The 23,106-nt window shown below is 40.4% G+C and overlaps 1 protein-coding gene across 1 annotated transcript in view; it reads right to left on the bottom strand.

Annotated features, from left to right (window-relative positions):
* Positions 1-1,249: 1,249 nt before the first annotated feature.
* Positions 1,250-23,106, bottom strand: part of aldh1a2 (aldehyde dehydrogenase 1 family, member A2) — a 28,234-nt gene continuing 6,377 nt past the window's right edge. Inside the window, exons 2-13 of the mRNA XM_053617036.1 lie at positions 19,108-19,212; positions 17,347-17,487; positions 15,077-15,206; positions 11,629-11,690; positions 10,934-11,062; positions 9,921-10,034; positions 6,337-6,439; positions 4,655-4,839; positions 3,613-3,777; positions 3,123-3,280; positions 2,749-2,823; positions 1,250-2,049 (exon numbers count right to left, since the gene is read on the bottom strand). Coding sequence (XP_053473011.1) covers positions 1,977-2,049; positions 2,749-2,823; positions 3,123-3,280; positions 3,613-3,777; positions 4,655-4,839; positions 6,337-6,439; positions 9,921-10,034; positions 10,934-11,062; positions 11,629-11,690; positions 15,077-15,206; positions 17,347-17,487; positions 19,108-19,212 — 1,440 coding nt within the window. The 3' untranslated portion in view covers positions 1,250-1,976. The remainder of the gene's footprint in view (positions 2,050-2,748; positions 2,824-3,122; positions 3,281-3,612; positions 3,778-4,654; positions 4,840-6,336; positions 6,440-9,920; positions 10,035-10,933; positions 11,063-11,628; positions 11,691-15,076; positions 15,207-17,346; positions 17,488-19,107; positions 19,213-23,106) is intronic.

Genomic DNA, 23,106 nt, shown 5'->3' with positions numbered 1-23,106 from the left:
CTGATAGTCTTAATAGAAGTAGTAGTGGTTGGGTGGTGGTGCTGGTAGTAGTAGTAGTAGTAGTAGTAGTACTGATAGTCTTAATAGAAGTAGTAGTGGTGGTGGTGGTGGTGGTATTAGTAGTAGCCATAGTAGTAGAAGTATTACTATTAGTATGGATGGTAGTAGTATTACTATTAGTATGGATGGTAGTAGTAGCAGTAGTAGTAGTAGTATAAGTAGTGTTATTAGTAGTTGTAATACTAATAGTAGTAGTAGTACTCCTAGTAGTCATATTAGGAGTAGTAGTAATAGTAGTAGTGTATTGAACTTTTAACAATAGATATTGTTACAAAGCAACTTTACAAAAGTTGTTGTTGTTGTTGTTGTTGTTATTATTATTATTACTACTACTACTACTACTACTACTCATTTACCAAATGTCATATGATGCAAACTGAAGGACTTGGTAAATATTGCTATGATAGGCTAGTTTGAATAATAAAAGAATAGCCACTTCAACATCTCTGCGACATTTGAAATTTTATTTAATCATTATCTAACTGAGAGGAACAAGCAGGTTCAAGTACCTAATACAGAAGTTTGTCCCACCCTAGATTGCCAGCTCAATCAAATCACTGGTTCTAACCCCATTGTAAAAGGTTTAGTTCAGCCCCATTTGTGAATATTTTCTTTTCTTGACTTTTTCTATTCAAACCATGCCAGCTTCACCTGATAAAAGTCACTAGTGTGTATGCCATTCTGTCTGCACCCTCTTTCTCACTTGGCCCCCTCATCCTAATGGAAACAACACTTTCCATTGTCGATTGTAGGGTTAACAACCCTTACATATTACATTGCAATATCCATTTACAAGTGGGACTATGGGGAGTGTCATCTATGATTATGTTTGGATTTCCGAGAGAATTCTGATACATTCCGATTAAGTTGCCTCTTAATGCCTTTCTAAACACCATGTGTTATGTTTATCTCTTTCATTTCTCCCAGTCATGATCAGTAATTTCAGGGTGTGCAGAAACCACTGCTACATATTTTCCTCCACTCATTCACAAAATATGTTTTGATTATGGGAAGTGCTGACATTACCCTTTCAGCAATGCTACTGCTTTGTAATGGTATACAGCACAAGTGTGTCAGTATTTTTTTTTTAAATCCTCTTTTATTGAAAATTTCCAGCTTATCTTAACATATCACCATTCAAACAACACCCCCCCCCCACCCCCAACTTCCAAATAAAAACTGATAGAAATTTTTTAATGAATTTTTTTTTAATGATGGAAAACAAAACTATAGTCATTTTTATATCTTACTTTCTATTTTCATAGTAAATAATTGTTTAAGAAAGAAAATAAATGGACACCGATGAGTAATCATTTGTGTAAAATACATTTCTCATATTAACGTTGCTTTTTTTTGTTTCTGAGGTAAACCATTTCTGTTTACATTGGTCAACAGGTTGACATACAGAGCTATACGCCATAAAACAAGAACAGCAAAACACAGAACAATTAAACAATTACATTTTAAAATTAATACTTAATAAAAAGATCACATCTGCCCTTTCAACTGCTATGACAGATAGCTTCAGTGGTCTTAGTACAAAAAAAACAAAAGGCAGTTGCAGATTTTACCCAGTGAATCAGAGCAAAGAGAAGTTGTGTGTGAGGTTCAAGCCTTATAGCCACGTTTCAGTCTGTTAGTGTCGAGATGTTGGAGGTGGAGTGGTTTATAGCGTGTTCCTCCTCCCTCGCCATCTCCGAGTGCTTTAGTATGGTTAATGGAGTCGGCGAAGGGAGGCTACTACTGGGAGTTAAAGTGGCCATGAAGGCAGCTAGTGGATGATGAAGTTATAGAGGTGCTGCCAGATGGAGATGAAGATGGAGATGATGATGCTGGGTTAGTGGATGATGAAGAGGCTTGGGGTCAGTGATAAGCCCAGAGGAAGTCCTTCTTCCATTAGGAATGCGTGTGTAAGTTTACGAGTTTATCCCTGGCATCTTCACTGTGATGGTCTTCACCTCTGTGTACTCCATCAAGCCATACTCACCCCTGGAAAACAAGAAAAAATGCCTGTAAACACACCATCTCACTGATCAAATCACATAAAAAGAGGTTTAATAACCAATTATCTATTTATGAAAATACAAAAACTTTGCATACAAAAGTATATAGACTTTATTTTTTAAACATTTAACACAACCTTTGCCTCAATTAAAGCCATGATTCACAATTGGGCTGAGACTCTGTTTGTTGGCACTAGCTTTCAACATTTCTGGGGAAGTCAAGTGTCAATGGCTGAGAGAGAAAAAATCAACACGTGGGCAAAGCACACATATCCTAATTTCCTCCTTCCCAATCACCTTTCAGGCAGAATATACTCAGACACTCAGACATTATGTTGGATGTTTTTCTTTGGTAGTGTTGAATCAGCAACTCAAATCTGAATTGATCTGATTTACATCCAGTGAAACTGAGTGTAAGTCATGTAGTAACTGTGCTTAGTACACTATAGTTTATCTAGGTTAGTGCCATGGAAAATATATATAAAATATATAATATAAGATGTATAAAAAGCTTCTCTTAGAGCTTTGTGGATGAAAAACGATGTGAATCTGGTGCCTAAGCCGTTAGTTTTGCTTAAGGCTGTAGCTTGGGATCCTTCTGATTACTGTCCCAAATCATCAGTTTAAAATCAAATTCTTTTTATTATCTCAAGTTAGATGTGTCAGACTGAGTAAAAGAACTTACAGTTCACGTCCATTGCCTGACATTTTAAATCCTCCAAAAGGACACTGGCAGCTTAATGCATTAAAGCAGTTTATCCTGAAAAATAAACAGAGTGAAAGAGACAGTTTAGAGAGTTTCACCTGGCAGACATACAAATACGCTCATAACTTCAGTGCAATTTAGTAAATCATCTAAATACTGGGTAGCCATTTATCTTCGTTCCTTATTAGGAAATGTTTTATGACAAATTTAATAGTAAATTTTAAAAAATGACATTCGGAATCCCATCGATTAGAGTACTATTTTCTATGAAACATAGTAAAGCTGGTGAAAGGGCTTGAATATTTCTGTTTATGTGTGTTATATGATACAGAACAAGCGTAAATAACACATACCAAACAGTGCCCGCCTGCACAGCTGTGGAGATGGCCATGGCTTTGTTGATGTCATTGGTGAAGACAGCAGCAGTCAGGCCATACTCAGTGTTGTTGGCTCTCTCGATGACTTCCTCAATCGTCTTAAACTTCATGATCTGCTGAACTGGCCCAAAAATCTGCCACAGAGCAGGGAGAGTCCCATTAGCAAATAAGCTTCTGATGCACAGCTGGAATTACTGATTATGAGGATGAATTGTGTGTGTTCAGTAATGAAGAACAGTCAGTCAGAAAGATGGAAAACATGTTTAGTTCGCTTTCCAAAACCCAGCTCAGTATAGACGCGTAACATGACAGTTTTTCATTTCCACGGCATCAACAACCACCTCCGAGTCACCAAAGGGCTGTTTTTTCCAGATGCAGATTTAATGAAAGATGCTGTGTAGGGCCTAGTGCGTAAGTGCCAGTAAGAAGGCTGTGTGGCTGTGTGGTGGTGGTGGTGCTGGTTTACCTCCTCTTTGGCAATGCGCATGTGGTCCTGGACATTGGAGAAGACAGTAGGCTGGATGTAGTAGCCTTTGGAGAAGGGGGCTTTCCCTCCACACTCCAGTTTAGCTCCCTCACTGATGCCACTCTCAATGAACTCCAACACACGCCTTTGCTGCTCAATACTGATCTGAGAGAGGAAGGAAACAAGAAGGAGACACATTGAGGGATGTCTGAGCATGCAGAAACAAGTTTGACCACTAAACGTCACTAGGCCAAACATGGCAATAGAGTTAAAAAAAAAAGAGCATGAACAGAAAAATTAGAAGGAAAGGCAGCAAAAAGGAGGTTTTAATAAAATTCGTGGATGGTTCCGTGGCATGTAGGACGACCCAGTAAACAAGCTATGGGATTGATATTATAAATGATACATAATAAAAATGGCCAAGAAACCTCTCTCTTCACCTTTACCCTCACACAAAATGCTAGTATATATGAATATGACATTTGGAAACACATGGTCATATTTTCAGGCTTTTATTGCACAGCAGCTAAATAACAACCATGATTTTGTTTGCCACTATGTTTGTATGTTAGCAAGCTAGAATAACACACAGGTTCTGTGGATAAAAGCTTTCTGGTATCATGTCTTGCATAAATTATTCACTTCTCTCTCCAGATCATTTTCCTAATGGAAGAACTAAAAAATGTCCCTGTTTTAAATGGAAAAAATTAGTCAAACATGGACCTATAAAATTGTAATCAGCACTCAACGAGGGTTATTTTTGCATACTATTTAGCAGAATTGAAAATTGCACACATTTATACCTACAGTTTCTTAGCAGTAATTAGTTGCTATATTTATTTGAGCAACAAAGTCCTGATGATAAAATGTTTGTATTTGATCAATTTATAAGTTGCATTTATAGCAGTAATGTTTTGGCTAGTGAAAAAAAGTAATCATTGGCTTAAAAAAATAGGACAAGTGGCTAGTGATCTCCAAATATATTTCTGAGCCCTGCATTAGATATTCCATGGATAGAATATGTCTAAAACCTTTGCTGTACCTGAGGACCCTGTTCAGTGGTGGGGTCAAACGGGCTTCCCACTATCCTCCTCTTCGCTCTCTCTACACTCCTGCGCACAAACTCGTCGTAGATGGGCTCTTCCACATAGATACGGGAACCTGCCGTACAGCACTGACCGCTGTTAAAGAACACACCCTGATGAGCCTGCTCCACTGCCAGATCCACTGAGGAATGTGAGAGAGAAACAAATGAAACCCGACAATTCCAATCAACTGGTCAAGAGGACACACTTTACAGGCTCAGGTTTCCCTGCATCAAGGTGCTTGAACAATATAAAATGTATATAGGACATAAGGAACAGTTTAATGAATAAATGCACAGTTATGACCAGTTATGCATACTCAACTTGCTCCTCTTATTAATTCACAGTGACTTAAAAAAAACCTCTATAAACATTATATTGTAATAGACACTACTTCACACTGAGTATGTCTACATGCTTCATATATAATACAAATAATCTGATAACTGCAAAAGAAAAAAATTGTTCTACATGAGTTAGTCAATAATAGCATTTCCTTCTAAATAGGACTGCTAGATATGCTTTACAACTTACCACTTAACCTACTAAAGAACACAAGTAATGTGCTGTGATGTAAAATTCTAATTTCCTAATACAAAGGAGTTGCTTAACTGGCAAAATATAACTATATAAAGAATTATAGTAGCAAATTTGACAGTCACATTTGACATTTGACATCTTTCCTTTCATTTGTTTATAGTATTTACTAAAGCACTTCTGTATTCGGTTATGTTTGCAAATCCGTGTCTTGTTATCAGATATCTTGTTTATATTCAGCACACTTGAATGATCTGGTAACTCCCAAACTCATATGATCATATTACTACTGTTCACGTAAACACACTTACTAATGGTATGTGTTATCAGAGGAGAGGTAGGGCTGGCATGTAAAGGGTTAATGGAATGGTAGGAATTATGGCCGTGTTGGGATCTGTCCAACCAGTGCAAAGTCCATTCGGCTGATTTACGGGCCAAAGGCGGCCCCTCTCGCGCCTGCTGAAAGCATTTAAAAGCCCCGTCCAACACCTTGACTTGGAGAGCCACTTAGGGCAACTGGACTGTGTTCACAAATGATATTGGAGTAGAAGCTGATCTAGGACTGGGTTCCTTAAGGATCAAAATCTTTAAAGTGTACACTTAACTGACTGAACAGCCCTGGAACTAAACTGGAGTCCAGGAACAGCCCTGAACTAAACTAGTCTGATGAATGAATATTATCCACTGAGCTTTCATTCAACATAGCAAGATGAGCTTGCTTTATCCTAAGCACATCCTGCGCCTGTGCAATATTCACGATTTTGGCCAAGCAGCAAATATTGATCCATATTGTGAGTGTTCTGATCTCCATCAAAGTTTTCTAGGAGTGTTTTTCTTAAACGTGGATTCACCCCAAAATTAATTCAGGCCGCATTTTAACAGTGAAACATCACAGATTCACCAGCTTGTTTTAATATTCTGCCAGACACATTGTGATCACAGACAGGGTTCGTGTGTGTAGCATTACACTGCTTTAAAATAACCCAGAAGACCGTGGTCTTTGATGTCAGTGACAAACAAGGCCACTGCAGTGGCACCTGTGCACATACTGTCTTAGCAGGACAACAGGAGGGTGCCCATAAAACAGCCTCTGAATACTTACAATCAGCGTCTGCAAAAATGATGTTGGGATTCTTGCCCCCCAGCTCCAGAGTGACTCTCTTCAGATTGCTCTTTCCAGCTGCTTCTTGGATCAGCTTGCCAACCTGTGGGGGAAGCAGAGGATGCATATCTTCTTTTACTTGCTGAGACCTCTGTTGCAGAGCCTCACTAAATCTCCCCATCAGTGGGAAGTTGTCATTAATAAATCCAACAGCCCAAACAACCCTTCCAGTCCTCCACACACACACACATACACACGGCACACACGCACGCACATACACCCCTCCGCTAGCCTCAACTGAAACAGGAGAGCAACCTCAGCTCACAGCCGAAATATCTATCAGTGGCCCTGGAGGCTGTGGAGAAGAGGAAGGAACGCTGTGTTTATAACACAGAGCTCTATCTGTTGTTTAATCGAGAACAGGAAGCACCAACCGCAGGTTTGCGTAGGATGATCTGCACTATTTGGAATTGAAAAAGTGTTAGAAAGGTGGAATAATGCGTAAAATGCCTGTGTGGTCTTTGGCTTGGCAAATGCTCTAAATGAAAGCATGTGGCATGTTTAGCATGCATGGTCACGTATTATTATACAACTAGCCCTCGGTTTCTCCACCAGAATCATTTAAAAGGACATTTTAATATGCATGCTTCAAATGATATCATATAGCTTTTAAATAATATAGTAGAATCAGTATTTGTTTAGTGCTCCAAATATTTGTATCTGTTTTCATTTCTGGATTTAGGCCAGAAGGGGGCATGGTATAGACCAGAATTTTATTATGTGGACTCTACCACTGTGTCCTGGAAACCCTGTGGGGGGGATATATATATATATTGTTTTTTTTGTTACCCCAATAGAGATACAGTATATTATGTACAGCACGTGGTCTGTGAAAAAGACTGAGAAAAAGAAGAAAAATATGGCTAGTTTAAGACTTTTGTGCAGTTTTTGAGATGTAATTGTAGTTGGGGTTGGAAACTGTGCTGAAACCTGGCAACCCTGCCCACAAGCTACATACTCAGCCCTTTTCAAACTCCGTATGAAAGAAAAAAAAACCCACGCTAGTCTCAACATGAAACAGGCAAGAAAAACAAACAGCGTACCTACTACAGTACTACTGTATTTATATTCATTTACAACACATTATTTGTTCAATCCCAGTAATCATAGCCATATTCAGTTATATCCCTAGCTCAAAGCAAATATATGAAGATTTGGGGAAAAACTAAAGATGCACTCTCAGATACCAAATATGTCACAACTGATCAGCTACGTGGGGGCAGTGTAAAATTATGAGAATAAGATTTTTCATCAAGCCATTCCATTCAAATCAGACTACGGCCTCGTCGATTCATCTCAATATTTGGAAATATTGCCAGATTTCAGACTGGACTACAGATTTTGAGTGACGTGAAGAGTGAACTCTTATCTTAGCCTCTTCATCCTTGATCTTTCCTAACTCAGTATGAGAACTGCACTCTGAACAACACTGTTCCACAATCTCTGCTCCTAACCCAACCATAAACAAACAGAAACTTTTCCACCCGCCCATATAACACTCACTGAGACTGAATAATCCCTCTTTCTGCCTTCCATCAGCTAGCACAGAGCGGGACAAGACAGAGACGGACGTTAGAGGTGTTTATATGAGCCTCCAGTATCGAACATGGCTCTGCTCCTGAATACACATGATGAACTATGGTGCTCACAGTTTGGCTCTGATGCCAAGTGTGTGAGTGACTGAGCTTTCTGCTGATTTCGAAGGCTACACTACAGCAACCTGTAGTCAAGAGTGTGCGAGTATGAAGGATCATACCTGTGGGCATATAGACATTCGTCCAACAAAAACTATTATGGACTGCCCAGTTGGCCTACAACCATGCCCATGTACACACACGCACGCACGCATGCACACACGCACGCACGCACGCACGCACACGCGCGTGCGCACACACAGATTAGGTGAGTCAGAGTCTGGACATGTTCTCTCTCTCTTTCTCTAATCAGCTGCAGGTTAGCAAAGATACTCCATACACATCAGAGCAGGAGGATGTGAGAGAGAGAGAGAGAGTGAGAGAGAGAGTGGCAAGGGAAAGAAATGAGGAACCTTCAGAGAAAGAACTGGGTGGCCTTTGCCAGCAACAGGAAGGTGGAGTGCTGAGTGGGTGGCTTCATGCATACTGAGAGTTTCAGAATGAGGGTGTGGATTACAGTTTGGGATGCTGGTTCAGCGATAGCATATTTATACAGTGATTACTGGACTCTGCACACTTACATCACTCATCGTGCGTCTGCCGGAAGGATTTTGATTTGATAAAAACCAATTGGGTCATGGGGTTTACAAGCTGATAAGTGGGAAATATTCATGTTGTAATTTCCCACAGATGAAAAAATGATCTCAGCATTTCATCCACATGGCCCACAGTGAGGCACATTTTTAGGATTTTTTTAGGATTGCTTTGGTTACAGCGTCTCTGTTTGCACCCTTATCAGTGAAAGCAATACTGCACAGCTAAATATAGTATCGGTTAGTACTCCTTGTCTCCTGCCTCTCGGTTTTAAAGAGCCTAAGACTGTGAAAAGGCACTGTACTTGTTCAATAATATGAATAAACACATTTCCAAGCCAGGCTGACAGTCCTTCTCTAAACACCACCAAATCCACCACAATTTATGATAAATACATGTGAAATACATTCAGGACCACATCAAAACATGCACTAAAATATCGAGATTTACAAGATGGTGAGCAACACATGTTTGGAGCTAGAAATTATGACCATTTACAGTGAGATGTCATTGTGGACTTTGTGTTGTCATTTGGCAGCATGGCGAGATCAAATGATCCAAGAGAGCCTTTTTTTCCCCCTGGCATTCCATCCCTAACATGGTGAACCTTTCATCATGTAGTCATCTGTGTGTGACTGAACTGAGCTGAAACTTAACTTCAAATATCTTGGATCTGTTCCATGCATTTGGCTAGAAATGCTATTGTTTTCCATGTTTTATCTTCCCAACTGTTTGCTGTTTTTGGTTGTTTGACTCATTGGTATTGTATACATAAACTGTATATGACTACTGCATAGTAGACAAAACCCATTTCCATAACGTTTCCATTTAAAGTGCAGCATCAGCATGTAACACCACCACCAACGCCCAGCCTCATGATACAACACTCCCTCAGTCACTCTCACGGCCCAGTCACTAGCTGCCTGTCAGCATAAATTCACAACATCGATTTAAATAGAATTTACTGCTATCGGCGTTTCACAAATTTCTAGTGTAAGTAAATACACAGTAAAAAGCTAAGTTTATTTTGCTTTATTTAAAAAGCTAAGTAAATTCTGACATGTGAATTTGCATCATCATCATTAGGTAGCACAACTGCTATGGTTGTGTGCTCTAGAGAAGTTTCACCAAAATGGAGGAAGCATTCATATCAGTGAATTTTATAGAACAGTCCATAAAAATTAGTTTAGCAATCATTCTGTATTTACTGTCATTATGTTAGCTAGCATGCTAGCAACCACCTTGTTGTCAACAAAATAGCAATTTAAACGTTGTGTATCTGTAAGGAAAACCTACCTCTGTCGACCCAGTAAAAGCCACTTTGTCTATGCCCATGTGTGAGGCAATGTCGGCTCCTGCTGTTGGCCCGAAGCCTGGCAAAATATTGACCACCCCTGGTGGAAAACCGGCCTGTACAAACAGAAAGAGAGGAAACAATCTTTAGAGGACAGAGGGAGAAAGTAAGAAAAAGAGAGCAGGATGAGCCAAGATCACCACAGGCCTTTGGGGGTGGAGGGATCCACACCCATCCCGCTGCCCCTCCAGCCCAGGGAAAAGAGTACATGGACAAAACATCAAAAAGAAAGAGACAGGACAAATTTCATAGTTCCACAGGAAGACAGAGCATGAGGAATAATAAAGCAGCTCAGTTAAGGTGGAGGAGTTGGAGAAAGGAATCATGTTATTATGGGATGATATATCCATATCCAGACCAGCAGAGCATTTAGGCATGATTTCAAAGATCATATATTTGATCCCAGTTGATGCACTTAAAACGTGTATACTTTATAATATAAATTCCATATTTTTTATTTACATAAACTTTGTTCCATCTGTGCACCTCTGTTTTGTTATTGTCTGTTAGTTACCTTTAAAATATCATTTATCGTTTACGTTATTTCTAGTTTATGTATTATGTGTGTTTTCTGTTTCCTTTTCCCCTTTTCCTCAAGTGCGATAGATTTGATAAAAGTTTAGGCAGTCATTATGGTATGAAAATGTAATAGTGGCACATACCTATTCTCACTACTGCATTCTGGGCCAAAGTAGAAACTATACTTAATGTGACTGTATTGTTTGTGGGTAGTCAGCGTGTTTAACCACTGTGCTATAATTATCCTGTAATGTTCCTCTGGAGTCTGACTGCTGGTATGTCATAATGTCACCGTGTTGTTCCACTTTGATCAGAGTGCTGTGTTCACTGGCCTTGCCGTGTTACCGTGGACATTGTTATTGTGTAGTGTCAGTAGTGATGGACCTCTTTGATCAGTGGGTTATTGCAAGTGTGCACTGGAGAATATTTGCTGTACCTCTTTGATCAGCGCGCCCATGTAAAGGCAGGTGAGGGGGGTCTGCTCAGCTGGCTTCAAGACCACTGTGTTCCCGCAGCAAAGGGCTGGCCCCAGCTTCCATGCCGTCATCATCAAGGGGAAGTTCCACTACGCAAACAGGGAGCACAGAAATTCAGTCCAATGTTATCTTTGTTTGAGTGACCATCCCTCCTTCACACGGCTTTATAGTTGCTTACTTGATCGTACCGAAAGCTGCTGACTCACTCAATCGTCTTTAGCTGTTCATGTACTGTAACAAGGAGAGTTACTCCCTGCTTGAGAAAGCTTTAACTGTCATCTTTTCCACGTTAACGAACTAGAGTATGTATGTCGTAAGATCTTCCTTTTACATGTAAAAGGATAAAGAGTATGATTTATGCCCCCTCCAACTCGTTATCTGTCCCTCTATCCTATGAATAATTTTCCATTGTATCTTAAAAAACAAGAACTGGATTAATCGTAGAGATAACTGGAAGAGTATAATGCCACTGGTCAGTTCAGCATAGAAGTACTTGGATTAAGATTGCTCCTTTATCTGAATGCCATCTGATTGACCAAAGTATACTGACTGCAGCAGATTTACGCCCAATAAACAACACAATCAGTCAAAAAGCTGATTGTACTCCAAAGACTCCAATGTTTGCCTTCTTTCTGAAAAGTAAGCCAATACTCACTGGGATGATTTGTCCACACACTCCGACTGGTTCGTGTCTGGTGAATGATAAATACCCTCCATCTGTAAGAGACCAAAGTACAAGCAATCTTAAACAGGGGATGTTTGGCGTAGAACCAAAACTAATACCGGGACATTATCCTTCCATTAATGATGATAAAAAGAACATGCTTTTATAATCTCATATGCAAACAGATAAAGATGAAGAAGAACAAATGATATTGGTTAAGAGCTGTACTCTGTGTGCGCTGAGAGAAGAAGAATGTGCACAGTGGTCAGGAATCAGCGTCTACTCTTTTTTTATGAGTCACAGAAAACAGGAATAAATCATGACACTGTATATATAAGACTCCAGGCTCGATCATTAAGGCCGTGTGAACACGTCCGAGCTCCGCAGCCCTGACTGGTGGAATCTGCTAGCATGAGGCATCTGGAGTAGAGACGAGCCAATGATTCATCTCCCCTGGTGGCCAGATAAGAGTGCGCCAAAGACACACATGCTGCTTGTTTGTCCTGTAATTCTATTACGGATTAGATTGGAGATGAAATAAAGTGAAATCTGCAGAGTTCCCGCTATGCAAGTTTGGTTTAACAACACAACAAAGGCGCAGCGGTGTGCTCGCTCACTCACTGGGGACTCGCTCTTCCTCTCCACTCCACTCTTCAGCTTTAGTTTGCAGAAAATTGGACTGTAACAAGGCTCACTGCCGGTATGTGCTGGCTGGTGTACGGTCAGAAAGTGGTGATGATGTTTAAGGAAAGTTTGAGCATGAAAGTGAGACAGTCTGAGCATAAATGTGACAGTAAGACTGTTTGAGTTTCCTTGTACTTGTCTCGCTCAGAGATTGAGGCAGGTCACACGAGAAGTGAGACAGTGTAAAAATAGGAATGTTTGAGAAAAGAGTGAGATTGAGTGGAAAGTTTGAGGAGGAGAGAGTGAGACATGAGAATGACTAACATGGAAAGTGAGAAAGGTTTTGTGCTGCAAATTAGTGCTGTTTCAGTGACAGATTGAGTCATCCTGAGTTGGAGAGTAGGACAGTTTAAGTGACAGATTGAGATTGTTTGAGTGAAAGAGAGACACGATTATAGAGACAGAGAGTGAAAGAAAGCATTTGAGTGTGACAGTGAGACAGGATATGTGAGAAAGTAAGGCAGGCTGTATCAGTGATTGAGGCCATTTTGCTGAGAGAATGAGAGTGTGTGAGTGTGAGAGAGAAAGCATACATATTTATAGGTTTTATATATCTGTTACTTCTACAAGCCTTTCCGTTCTGCGGTGCATTGTTGGAACAGTTTACACCAAAGTGTCCAACGCTCCTCACTTAATTTTCGCTCATCCAAGGTATTTTCATACTAGACAGTTATGGATGCTCATCTAGTACATACGTATCTAATTTGACACATGGAAAGCTTTAAGAGTTTGATATTGTGCATGTACTTGCACTGGAGGAAAAACATTTCTTGTCCACTAAATGTTTTTTCTGGCTGCTCTCTGGCTGCCCTTGTAAAAAAAGATGTTTATTCCTATAAATGATGACATTTGTTCTATTCCTTATTATTATGCAAATGCTTAATGACTGGTGTTGAATAACTCCCAACATGCTTAGGCGCAATAGATGTGTGTGAATTGTAAATGATGTAGACAAGATTAGAGCAGGGAATCTAAAAGCATGTCAATATCTGGACAGAGAGTGATAGTGGCACACCATGTATTATACACTAATTATAATTACTAAATATCTCTACACTCTTTAACTTGTGTAGTACACACACACACACACGGCCCCTGTAAGACAGCTCTACATGCACACACTCTAATGGTTGCACTCTGATATCAGAGTTGTGAATCCACTGTTGTCCAGTAGTCTCCAGGCCCCCCGCTGTGTCTCTTTCAAACAGCTAAATTAGCCAGAACAGCCCCGCCATAACCCCCCCATGCCCTCCCAGCCCCGGAGCTGTCACTGTGATCCAATGGTGGCGCTGCTCAGTAGGAGGGCAGCCATTAGTGTGCAGATTTATAACTGCTGAGGGAGCCGGTATGTTTATCCACTGAACACCTCCATAACCCCACAATCCTCAGAGAAAACACTCTGCACCAGCCGTTTTTTGCTCTTCTGTCTCTTCCAGTTCAACACGGCACACTCTACTGCACCACGGCTGCATGGGAACACAAATATCGGAACCTACTGCAAAATTATACTTTTGGCTGAAGTTTAGCTGACTACTGAGTCAAAGAGTGAGACAGTTAAAGATTGTGAGTAAGACACTTTGATTAATGGAGGGAGTTAGATTGAGAGCTGAATCATGTGAGAGTGAGACAGACTATGTTTAAGTGTGAACTTTTGGGTGAGGGAGGGAGACAGTTCTAAAGAAAGGTGGTATGAAGAAGGTGAGACAGTATAGTTAAGAATGAAAGAACTACAGTAAAAGGTTAAGCCTGCATGAGTCAGAGAGCGAGACAGTAAAATAGTGAGACAGTTGGTGAGAATGAGACACTAATAAACAATTTGAATGACAGAGTGACAGCGTTTAAGTGAGACTTGGATACATGGAGAAAGTCTGAGTGATAGTGTGAGACTTTGATAAAAGGAGAAAAGTTAAAGAGAGACAGTTTGAGTGAGGGTTTGAGACATTCAAATGTGAATGTGAATGAGAGAGTGAGACAGTTTGAGTGAGACTGATAAACAGAGAAAGTCTGAGTTAAAGAGTCAGACAGCTGGAGGGAATGTTTGAAAATTTCAGGGGAAGAATGAAAGAATTTGAATGAGAGTGAGACCGTGTATTTGATAACTGGAGAAAGTTTGCATGAGAGAGTGAGATTGTGTATGTAATAACTGGAGAAAGTTTGCGTGAGAGAGTGAGACAGTGTGGGTGATAACTGGAGAAAGTTTGCGTGAGAGAGTGAGACAGTGTGGGTGATAACTGGAGAAAGTTTGCAGGAGAGAGTGAGACCGTGTATGTGATAACTGGAGAAAGTTTGTGTGAGAGAGTGAGACCGTGTATAACTGGAGAAAGTTTGAGTGAGACAGTGTGTGTGATAACTAGAGAAAGTTTGAGTGAGAGAGTGAGACAGTGCGTGTGACAACTAGAGAAAGTTTGAATGAGAGAGTGAGACAGTGTGTGTGATAACTGGAGAAAGTTTGAATGAGAGAGTGAGACAGTGTGTGTGATAACTAGAGAAAGTTTGAATGAGAAAATGAGATTGTGTGTGATAACTGGAGAAAGTTTGAGTGAGAGAGTCAGACAATGTAGGTGATAACTGGAGAAAGTTTGAGTGGCAGATTAAGGGTCCGCCTCTCTGCTGTGTTCTAACAGAATGTGCATTTTGTTGTGATATTAAACTGCAGCATGTCTCCAGGTGGCGTCTGCTTTACGCCTGGAGCTGTGACTCACAGTGTGTGTTACACAGCAGTGAGGCGTTTGGGACAGAACAAGTGTTACCTTACCAGTTGGAATGGAGGAGCCGTGGATCTTGTCGGCCCATCCAGCAAAATATCGCAGCGTCTTTATTGTTCCCTGAAGGTCCACAAAGAAGGAGGAGAGGAAAGGTTTGCCGCTGTCCAAAGACTCCAGGGTCTGAGGGGAGAAAGGAGAGATGAGGAAAGGAAACGAGGGAGGAGGAGTGTGATGAAAAATCACACACGGGGATTAAATCTGAGTCCCCCCATGCTGCACTTAAGACTTATGCAAGCAAAAGTGCACACTTTATCCGTGCTCCTAGGGGGAAATGCAATACTTATATAGCCTGCATCTCTGCCACGGGTTTGTTATCTCTTTGTCAGGAAGCTGTGATTTCTTATCAGACAGGGATTAATTTGATATAAAGCACAATCAAGACCACATGGACCATTACATTTCTCCTCCAGAGCGATTCACTCTGATACTCACTGTGAAAATCACATTGGTTGAGTCCATTTAAGGCAAAGACGCAAGTGCAGGCTGAAAGAGATTTATTCAAGATGGCTGCACCGAGTTTGAGCATACTGTGCCACGTTTGCGTTTTAATCTGTCATTGTAACACTTTTGTCTCCTCAGGAAGAGAGACAGGCTTAAAAGAACACCTCATGTGATGGCTGCCATGGCACAATGCCTCTCTTTTAAAATTCAGAGTTCTAGGTGGTATGATCGTTAGCACCCAAAGGTCACACATCCCACCTCACTGGTGCCACTGACCAGGCATTACAGACGTTTGCAGAACAAATTGAAATTGTTAGGAAAACAACAAGCTTCGAAGCCCCTGCTATGTCGTCTCTGGCAGGCGCGCCCGACAGACAGGCTCTCATTAGACACTTGCTTATTGTTGTCAGGGTCTTTGTTTATTTCTCCACTCAGCCTGCTGAATCTAGAGTTCCAGTTAGCCCAGTTAGCAAAGGCAGGCCAGTTACTGCTCTTACATCATGGCCACCATACATACTCCTTTCTGACTAGCTAGCAAGTGTCTTTTGTTTTCTTTTATTAGGACACTATAGTAGATCAAACAAAAATCTAAGCACAGCTCTAAAACAATCAGCCTCACATTATGGAACTATGCTGGAATGTAACCACGGTGACATGATGACTATGATGAGGCTACAAGGTCAGAAACAGCACAAGATCTAGATGTAACCATAACAACAATTATATTTGATAGCTTACTGACAAGTATGTAATTTAATGTGTGTAAAATGTAATGTGTTAAAAGGGAGAAGGTGAACTAGAAAATTAGCTAAATAAAATGCCAATGAGTTTGTTTGTTTGTTTTTTTGTTTTTTTCATATAATTTGGTTATATGTATGTAAAATAACACTTCACTGGCACATTGCCTTGAGTTTCACAATAACTCACCTCATGTAAATATAACCAAGAGACAAGTAAATATAACCTCACACAAGTCTGCACATTCTCTGTGTACGATTATGTTAGATATGACCATGAAACTTTCTAACATTGTCATTATTTAATGTTCTTATTTATCTTTTATTTGAAATCCACTGCAGCATTCATGAGAACACACAAGCTAAGAGTTTCAATGTACAAGCAAGCTTGTGCGTATTACAGTAGTTTTTATATATTACAGTGTGCATATTACAAGTTCAATCTTCAATCTCTAATCATGAAGAATGCATGACAATGCTGAAGCAGTGTCCTTTGCAACCATCATGTCCATGTCCAGTTGTGAAACTGGATATTATTTGTTACCTTTAAGCATTTTGCAGCCCTGGTACTTTGAGAGAATTATGTGTACACACTTTAACTGTTGCTACACAGTTCTGAGCCTCATATTAGTAACTTGCGTCAATTAGACTAGAAACTGGAAGACTATGGCAAACCCTACTAATTACTACTGGTTTTAATTACTGTAAGTTAAGCTGGACATGTAGTACAATACTTATAATATCCTTAAACATAGTCCATCATAAACATAACACCATTTATAAAACAATATCTTTTGTTTGTTTGTTGGTTTTGTTTGTTTGTGGTTTTTTTTTTTTTTTTGGACACTGGATTATACGACTCTGCTGGCTGTTGTATTATCAGTTAATCAATAACATTACCGAAGTTTCACACTGTAACACTACTGACCCTTGATTACACCACAAATCCAGTTGCCTTGACTTCCTGCTACTAGACATTCCAGCAGACTTGGATGCCTTCTGAGTTTGTGTGGGTGCGTGTGTGGGTGCGTGCGTGTGTGTGTGTGTGTGTGTGTGTGTACAGGCCACAGATGCACACTTACAGCGAGGTAGGCACGGTCACGCTCCACCAAATCTGCCAGCTTAGAGAGCAGCCTCCCTCTGTCACACGAGTCCATCCTCCTCCATACTGATCCCAGAGAGAAGGCCAACCGAGCAGCCTGGACTGCTTTATCCACATCCGCCTAAGACAGAAAGAGTAAACAGAAAATACTATGGAGGAACAGAAAGAACAAGTGGAAGTTATGGGACCAGAGAGATATTTTAACAGTTCAGTATAGCTCTGGCCCATAAACAGGTGTATATGCACCTCTGAGACAAATGAAATCCATTGATTCTGGATGCAGTTGTGTGTTCTGTAGACTTGCTGCTCTTCCTTCATTTGCTCTGTTTTTCCACAAGCCTGGGTTACACAACTGCACCAGACTAAACGTGAACTCTTCTGTCAGATTTTGGACTCTCATTCACAGATTGAGTGAAAACTGGCTTCTCTCATGTAAAGAAAACCTCACATGAAGATCCCGTTCAACACAACACTCCAGTGCCAAACCTTTGGCTGGCACAGGTTAGAAGAAAAACTGCCATGTATGAATATACGCACAGTCTAATACTACTTTTTTTACTACTAAATTACTGATTCTGGGCCATTACGCTGGCAGGTCAAACTACTGATTGTCTTTTCTGCATCACTGCTTCTCAGTTCTTTGTGTGAGAGACATGCTGTTTGCTTCGTGTGAAACTAGAGATATCAGGTTAACTAGAAAACCTCAGTTTGTTAATGCAGACGTTTCCTTCCATCATTGAATTGCTGCGTAAATGGGTTCCATCATTATGTATTTAGATCAGGTTTCATCCAGATTTCATTGTGGTTTGGAATCTTTTGGCTCCGGTCACTGATTTAGAAAACCACAGAAAACAACAAGAGGATTTTACTGGCACTTGTAGGAGCATTGCCATGAACTGAAGTGTCTAGTGACAGACAGAAGGAACTTTGTCAGGTTGGTATGTCTTAATAACTGGCTATCTCTATGGGGATCTTCTGACGTTGAGATGCACTCTTTCTATCTCAAATTACTATCTGATCTAGGAGGGGACTTTGCTATTTGGATCATAACGATCTAAGGCAGTAGCTATTAAGGAGGACAGAACATTTTTTTCACCTGACCACATGGTTCACTCTCAAGAAGTGAGTACATCTTAACTTCATGACAGGTTTTGGATGGAGATAAAACATGCTGGATAAATGCAGACTGTCAGAATTCTATGATTAGCCCTAAACTACAACCCCTCTCCTATGATCCATCATCACAACATTAGCAGCTAAACCACTGTCCTTAGCAAACCTTCTTGTCTTGCATTGTTAAAGAAGCAGTGGAAAATGGTCTTTTCTATTAATAAAATCCCTGATGTATGAGCATCAACATTGAAGGACAGAGTAATTGCGTGTAAAGCTTACGCAAGTTTCAAGGCCTTAATAAAGCCGAAGGTTGTTTTTTTAAGGATTTCAATTGGCTTAGATACTCTGTAGTTAAACTCATAATACATGAAAATATAGTGGTGGCTTAGTGGTTATTTCTGCACTAGTCACTGGAAACCACAGTCAAATCCTTGAGCAAGACCCTTAACCCTCAACTGCTCAACTATAAGTCTGTCTAATATGTTCCTTTGTATACACAGTGTCTAATGAATAAATAGTGGCCTAATCAAGAAACCACAGTTATGTAGTTCATCCTACCATCCTTTTTTTTTCTTTCTTTCTTTTTTTTATTTTATAGATTTTGCACAACAAGAGCACTAATGTTTACCTTATCAGCCTCTTGTATGTCACAGATCTTCTCCCCGGTGGAAGGGTTGTATGTGGAGAACGTTTTCCCGCTCATCGAATCATGCCATTCGTTATTGATGAAGATCTGCAGAGGAAGAAAACAGAGACAGAGAGCTCAGTGTTTACAGCAGTGTGGTCAGAGGAGAGGGGGGGGGGTTGCTCTTCATGCACACACACACACACACACACACACACGCACACACATGCACACACACACACACACATACACACACACATGCACACACACACACACACACACACACACACAAAGAAAACACACTCATGCTGTTGAGACAACAGAATTGCTAAGGTTTATAGGAATTGCTGAGTTCATAGGCACCAAAATTCAATTTAAATCAGTTGCTACATTAGGACTTTTTCACAACTGGTTTATATTAAAACTAGAATTCATGTAATTAGTGTAAAATGATTGTTTTTTTCCTAAATATATCAGCTGTTAGTTCTTTAAGCTTAACTACAATGTTCCCTTACTAACATTATTTTTGGTATTAATGAACTTTACTAGACCAAAATTAATTAGAACAAAGTAATTAACCCCCTACAGTATGAATTATTACAATTGCATCAAAAAATTAGTTAAAGTAATGAAAATTTTTTTTTTTAGGGGGGGTTGGTAAATTGTTGTGCAATGGTGGAAAGTATCATATAGTAAAAAAAATAACACACAATATATCAGAGTACAATTCCAATTATGTACTCCATAATTCCAATATGTATTATTACCTATCAAAACAATTGGAGATAAATGAATTGTTGTCATATGGCTACTCCATGTAGAAAAGGGTTAACACCAGTATTAATTGAAGTTTGTTTAGAAAAGAAATAATGATTACATGTGTAAGCTAATATTAACATTTATTAACAATATATAACATTAAACAGATGACAAGAAAAATGGCCACAAAGACCTACATGAAATTTGCTCAGTTGATAATCATGTTATATGTTTTAATGTAATTTATGTACATTTATGCTAGACTTGGATAAAATAAACATGAAATAATGCAGGCGTACATTATTTAGTTACACTTTTAAACATGATTATCCTTTTAAAAACGTCAATTAATGCAAGTGTTACAATTTTAAATCTTTAAATAATTCAAAATTACCTTGTGGGCATATCTGGCTAGTCACCTCAATGAAAAAGTACAGAACAAAAACAAAAACAAAACAAAAACTGCAGATTTTATATAAAAACTATAAGACTCAAAAGATTATGTGTGGCGTTAATTAGTTGTATTATTATTATGTCAATGGGAGGTCCTCACAGGGATAGTAAGATGTGTGTGTGTGTGTGTGTGTGTGTGTGTAAAGGAAGAATCTCTGGGAATCTGCAGCGCTGTTTGCAAGATTTGTCTCTGGGGAGTGATGCAGCCACCGGACAGAGAGTAGTGGGGGAGCAGGAGGAAATAAATCCCTATTACACACACACACACACACACACATTACACATACATACTCACTTTTACTCACATACCACATACTCTCTGTCTGACACACAAAAGAGCACACACACCCTCACTTTCTCAAACAGACACTCACTTTTACACATATACAGTACATATTCACACAGACACTCAAGTGCTTTCACATGCTGCAAACAGACAGAGAGAGAGACACACACACATACACACACACACAGATTTCACAACATTGCTGCTCGTTTACGAGATCATAAAACACGTGCGGCACTCTGGCTCTGCGATGTGTTAAAGGAAGTGGTCCGTTAAACAACTGCCTCAGATTCCAAATCCTGCATTTTTCAAGCTCGATAAAAGGCCAAACCAAAATATGTCTATGTAGCACCAAGTGGAATATGTGAAATCTTTAATGTTGCGACAAGTTGTGTTCTGCAACAAGCAAAACCCCGTGTAGGTCTGGTTCCGTGCCAGACATGTCAGGTGTGATCTGATTTGATGGCAGAGCCAAATATTTAATCCAAGCCTCGCAGTGTGTAAACGGATTACGGCGGTGCTCCAGCAGCCAATGAGCACAGTCAGCTCGTGCAAACTGTGATTGCTTGGAAATTGTTTTCAGTTGCCCGCAGCTGCTCTGACGGACGAGGTGTTATAAAAACATGTTCTGGCTCAGGCTTGCAAACATATACATTTACTCACACTCAGGCAGAGGAAGATCTTTGGTTCAAACAAATCCTGGTGCCAAGTTCAAGTGTCCTGCTGCCTTGGGCTTTGCGAGCCCTTCAGTGTGTTTACCAGCATAAACGTTCAGGCTTAAGTACAATTTAATTGGCTGTAAATCGTATGCAGTGTTTATGTTCTAGGACGTATAAAATGTTAGTTCATTTGGAAGAGCTTCAAGGCTTTCAGTGTCTCTCTTTTTTGCTTTTTTGCTTTTTTTTCTCCCCAAAAGTTGGCCTGACTTCAGGGAAGAAACCTTGGACACTTGAATAACTCGCTCACAGATGTTGTAAGTTTTCAGTATCAGCCTGTACCACTCTACAATTCCCTTTCAATGAATCTGCATTAAAACTCCCTCTTCTGCTCTGACAGCACACAGATCCAACCTCTCTCTCACTCGCCTTATATCACCTTTAATCGGGCGCTCATTAAGAGCACTTCATAAAAGTGTCAGTGGCCTCGTCGTGCATTACAAAAACAGAAAGCCCTATAGAACACAGAATTAGTTTTTAAATTTATAGGGGTCGCTCTTTTGGAACGCCCTAAATCAGGCGAGAGGGGAAGAATGCACCACATAGCCCCACGCTAACGGTACCTCCGACCAGCACAGAGGGCCGAGCCGCCATCTAAATCACGGCTAGAAAAGCGCAAGCGTCGGAGGCCATTTGGCCCAGACTTCCCTGAGCTCAGGGGGCGCTCCCACTTTTGTCTCGTCCTATTGAGAGAGTTGATTAAGGGCGACAGGGCTGCACCGTAAATCAACACTCGAGGTTTCGCTAAACTGCACTTTTGCTTCGGCAAAAAAGAAAAGGCTTAGAGCGCAAGTGCAAAGGTGCAAAATTTCAGATCGATCAACGTTTTACTTTTCTTTGCAGTGCTCCCAGAGACGTCAGAGAGGCGACACGGGAGATCAAAACACTATTCTCAGGGATGAATAGTGAAGACATTATTGGTAGTCTAAGATCTGCAACTTTTGTGTTTAGGCAGCAGAGCAATGAGAGAATAGTAAGGAAAAGAACATCTGAAATAGTTTAGATAAAAGAATTTATTGCAAGACAGTTTTCTCATCATTTAGTATGCATGGCCAGATGTACAAACGGGGACACTGTTGTGTTGTCTAGCTGGGCCTGATGGGAAAAGTGGATGGTGAGGACACACTGGGTCTGCGTGCACGTGTTACAGACCAGCTGCAAGCATTTAGAAAACTCTGCGCTTTTCTCTTAAGACTGCCAATCTCTGGCTTCTGACAGTCCTTGTTTGCAGCACTAACATGGTGATGAGATGCACCTATTATAAACAGATTTTGGGAGTGGGAGTTACAGCACGCGATGTGTGCAACACTCTGCTTCTACTTAACACTAGGGTTCTGATCGAGCCTATTACTTCACACAGGAAGAGGGAGTTCCTCTGGACCCTGGAGCCAGCGAGGAAGGAGAAAGTCGAGACCCTAGTGGCCACAGAAACAATGATCCGCTCGCTCTCTCTCGCGAGGCTCGGCTGGACCGCGGGGGCAGAGGATGCCAAAGCTCACGATGCGGCCAGTGCAACATCTGTTTGGCCCCCAGCACCTTCTCATAGCTCACACAGATGAGGAATATTTAATGGCATTTATTTCTGTGCCTTGTTTTCATAGGAGACAAGTAAAAAAATGAAATTTATATGTGCGGTTGTGTGCAACAGGCCAAAATTCCAGAGGCAGTTGGATCCTAGCAGGGCACCTGCAGCTGTGGGCTCAGTCCACACAGGAAGTTTCATATCCTTTCCAATCAAGCAGCTTTCTCCTTCTGCTGTGTTACTGGACACATTTCAAGACATTGATA

The sequence above is a fragment of the Ictalurus furcatus genome, chromosome 27, assembly GCF_023375685.1.
Source record: "Ictalurus furcatus strain D&B chromosome 27, Billie_1.0, whole genome shotgun sequence".
NCBI lineage: Eukaryota > Metazoa > Chordata > Actinopteri > Siluriformes > Ictaluridae > Ictalurus > Ictalurus furcatus.
Note: the sequence above shows the minus strand (reverse complement) of the source record. Positions and strands in the feature narration are given on the sequence as shown.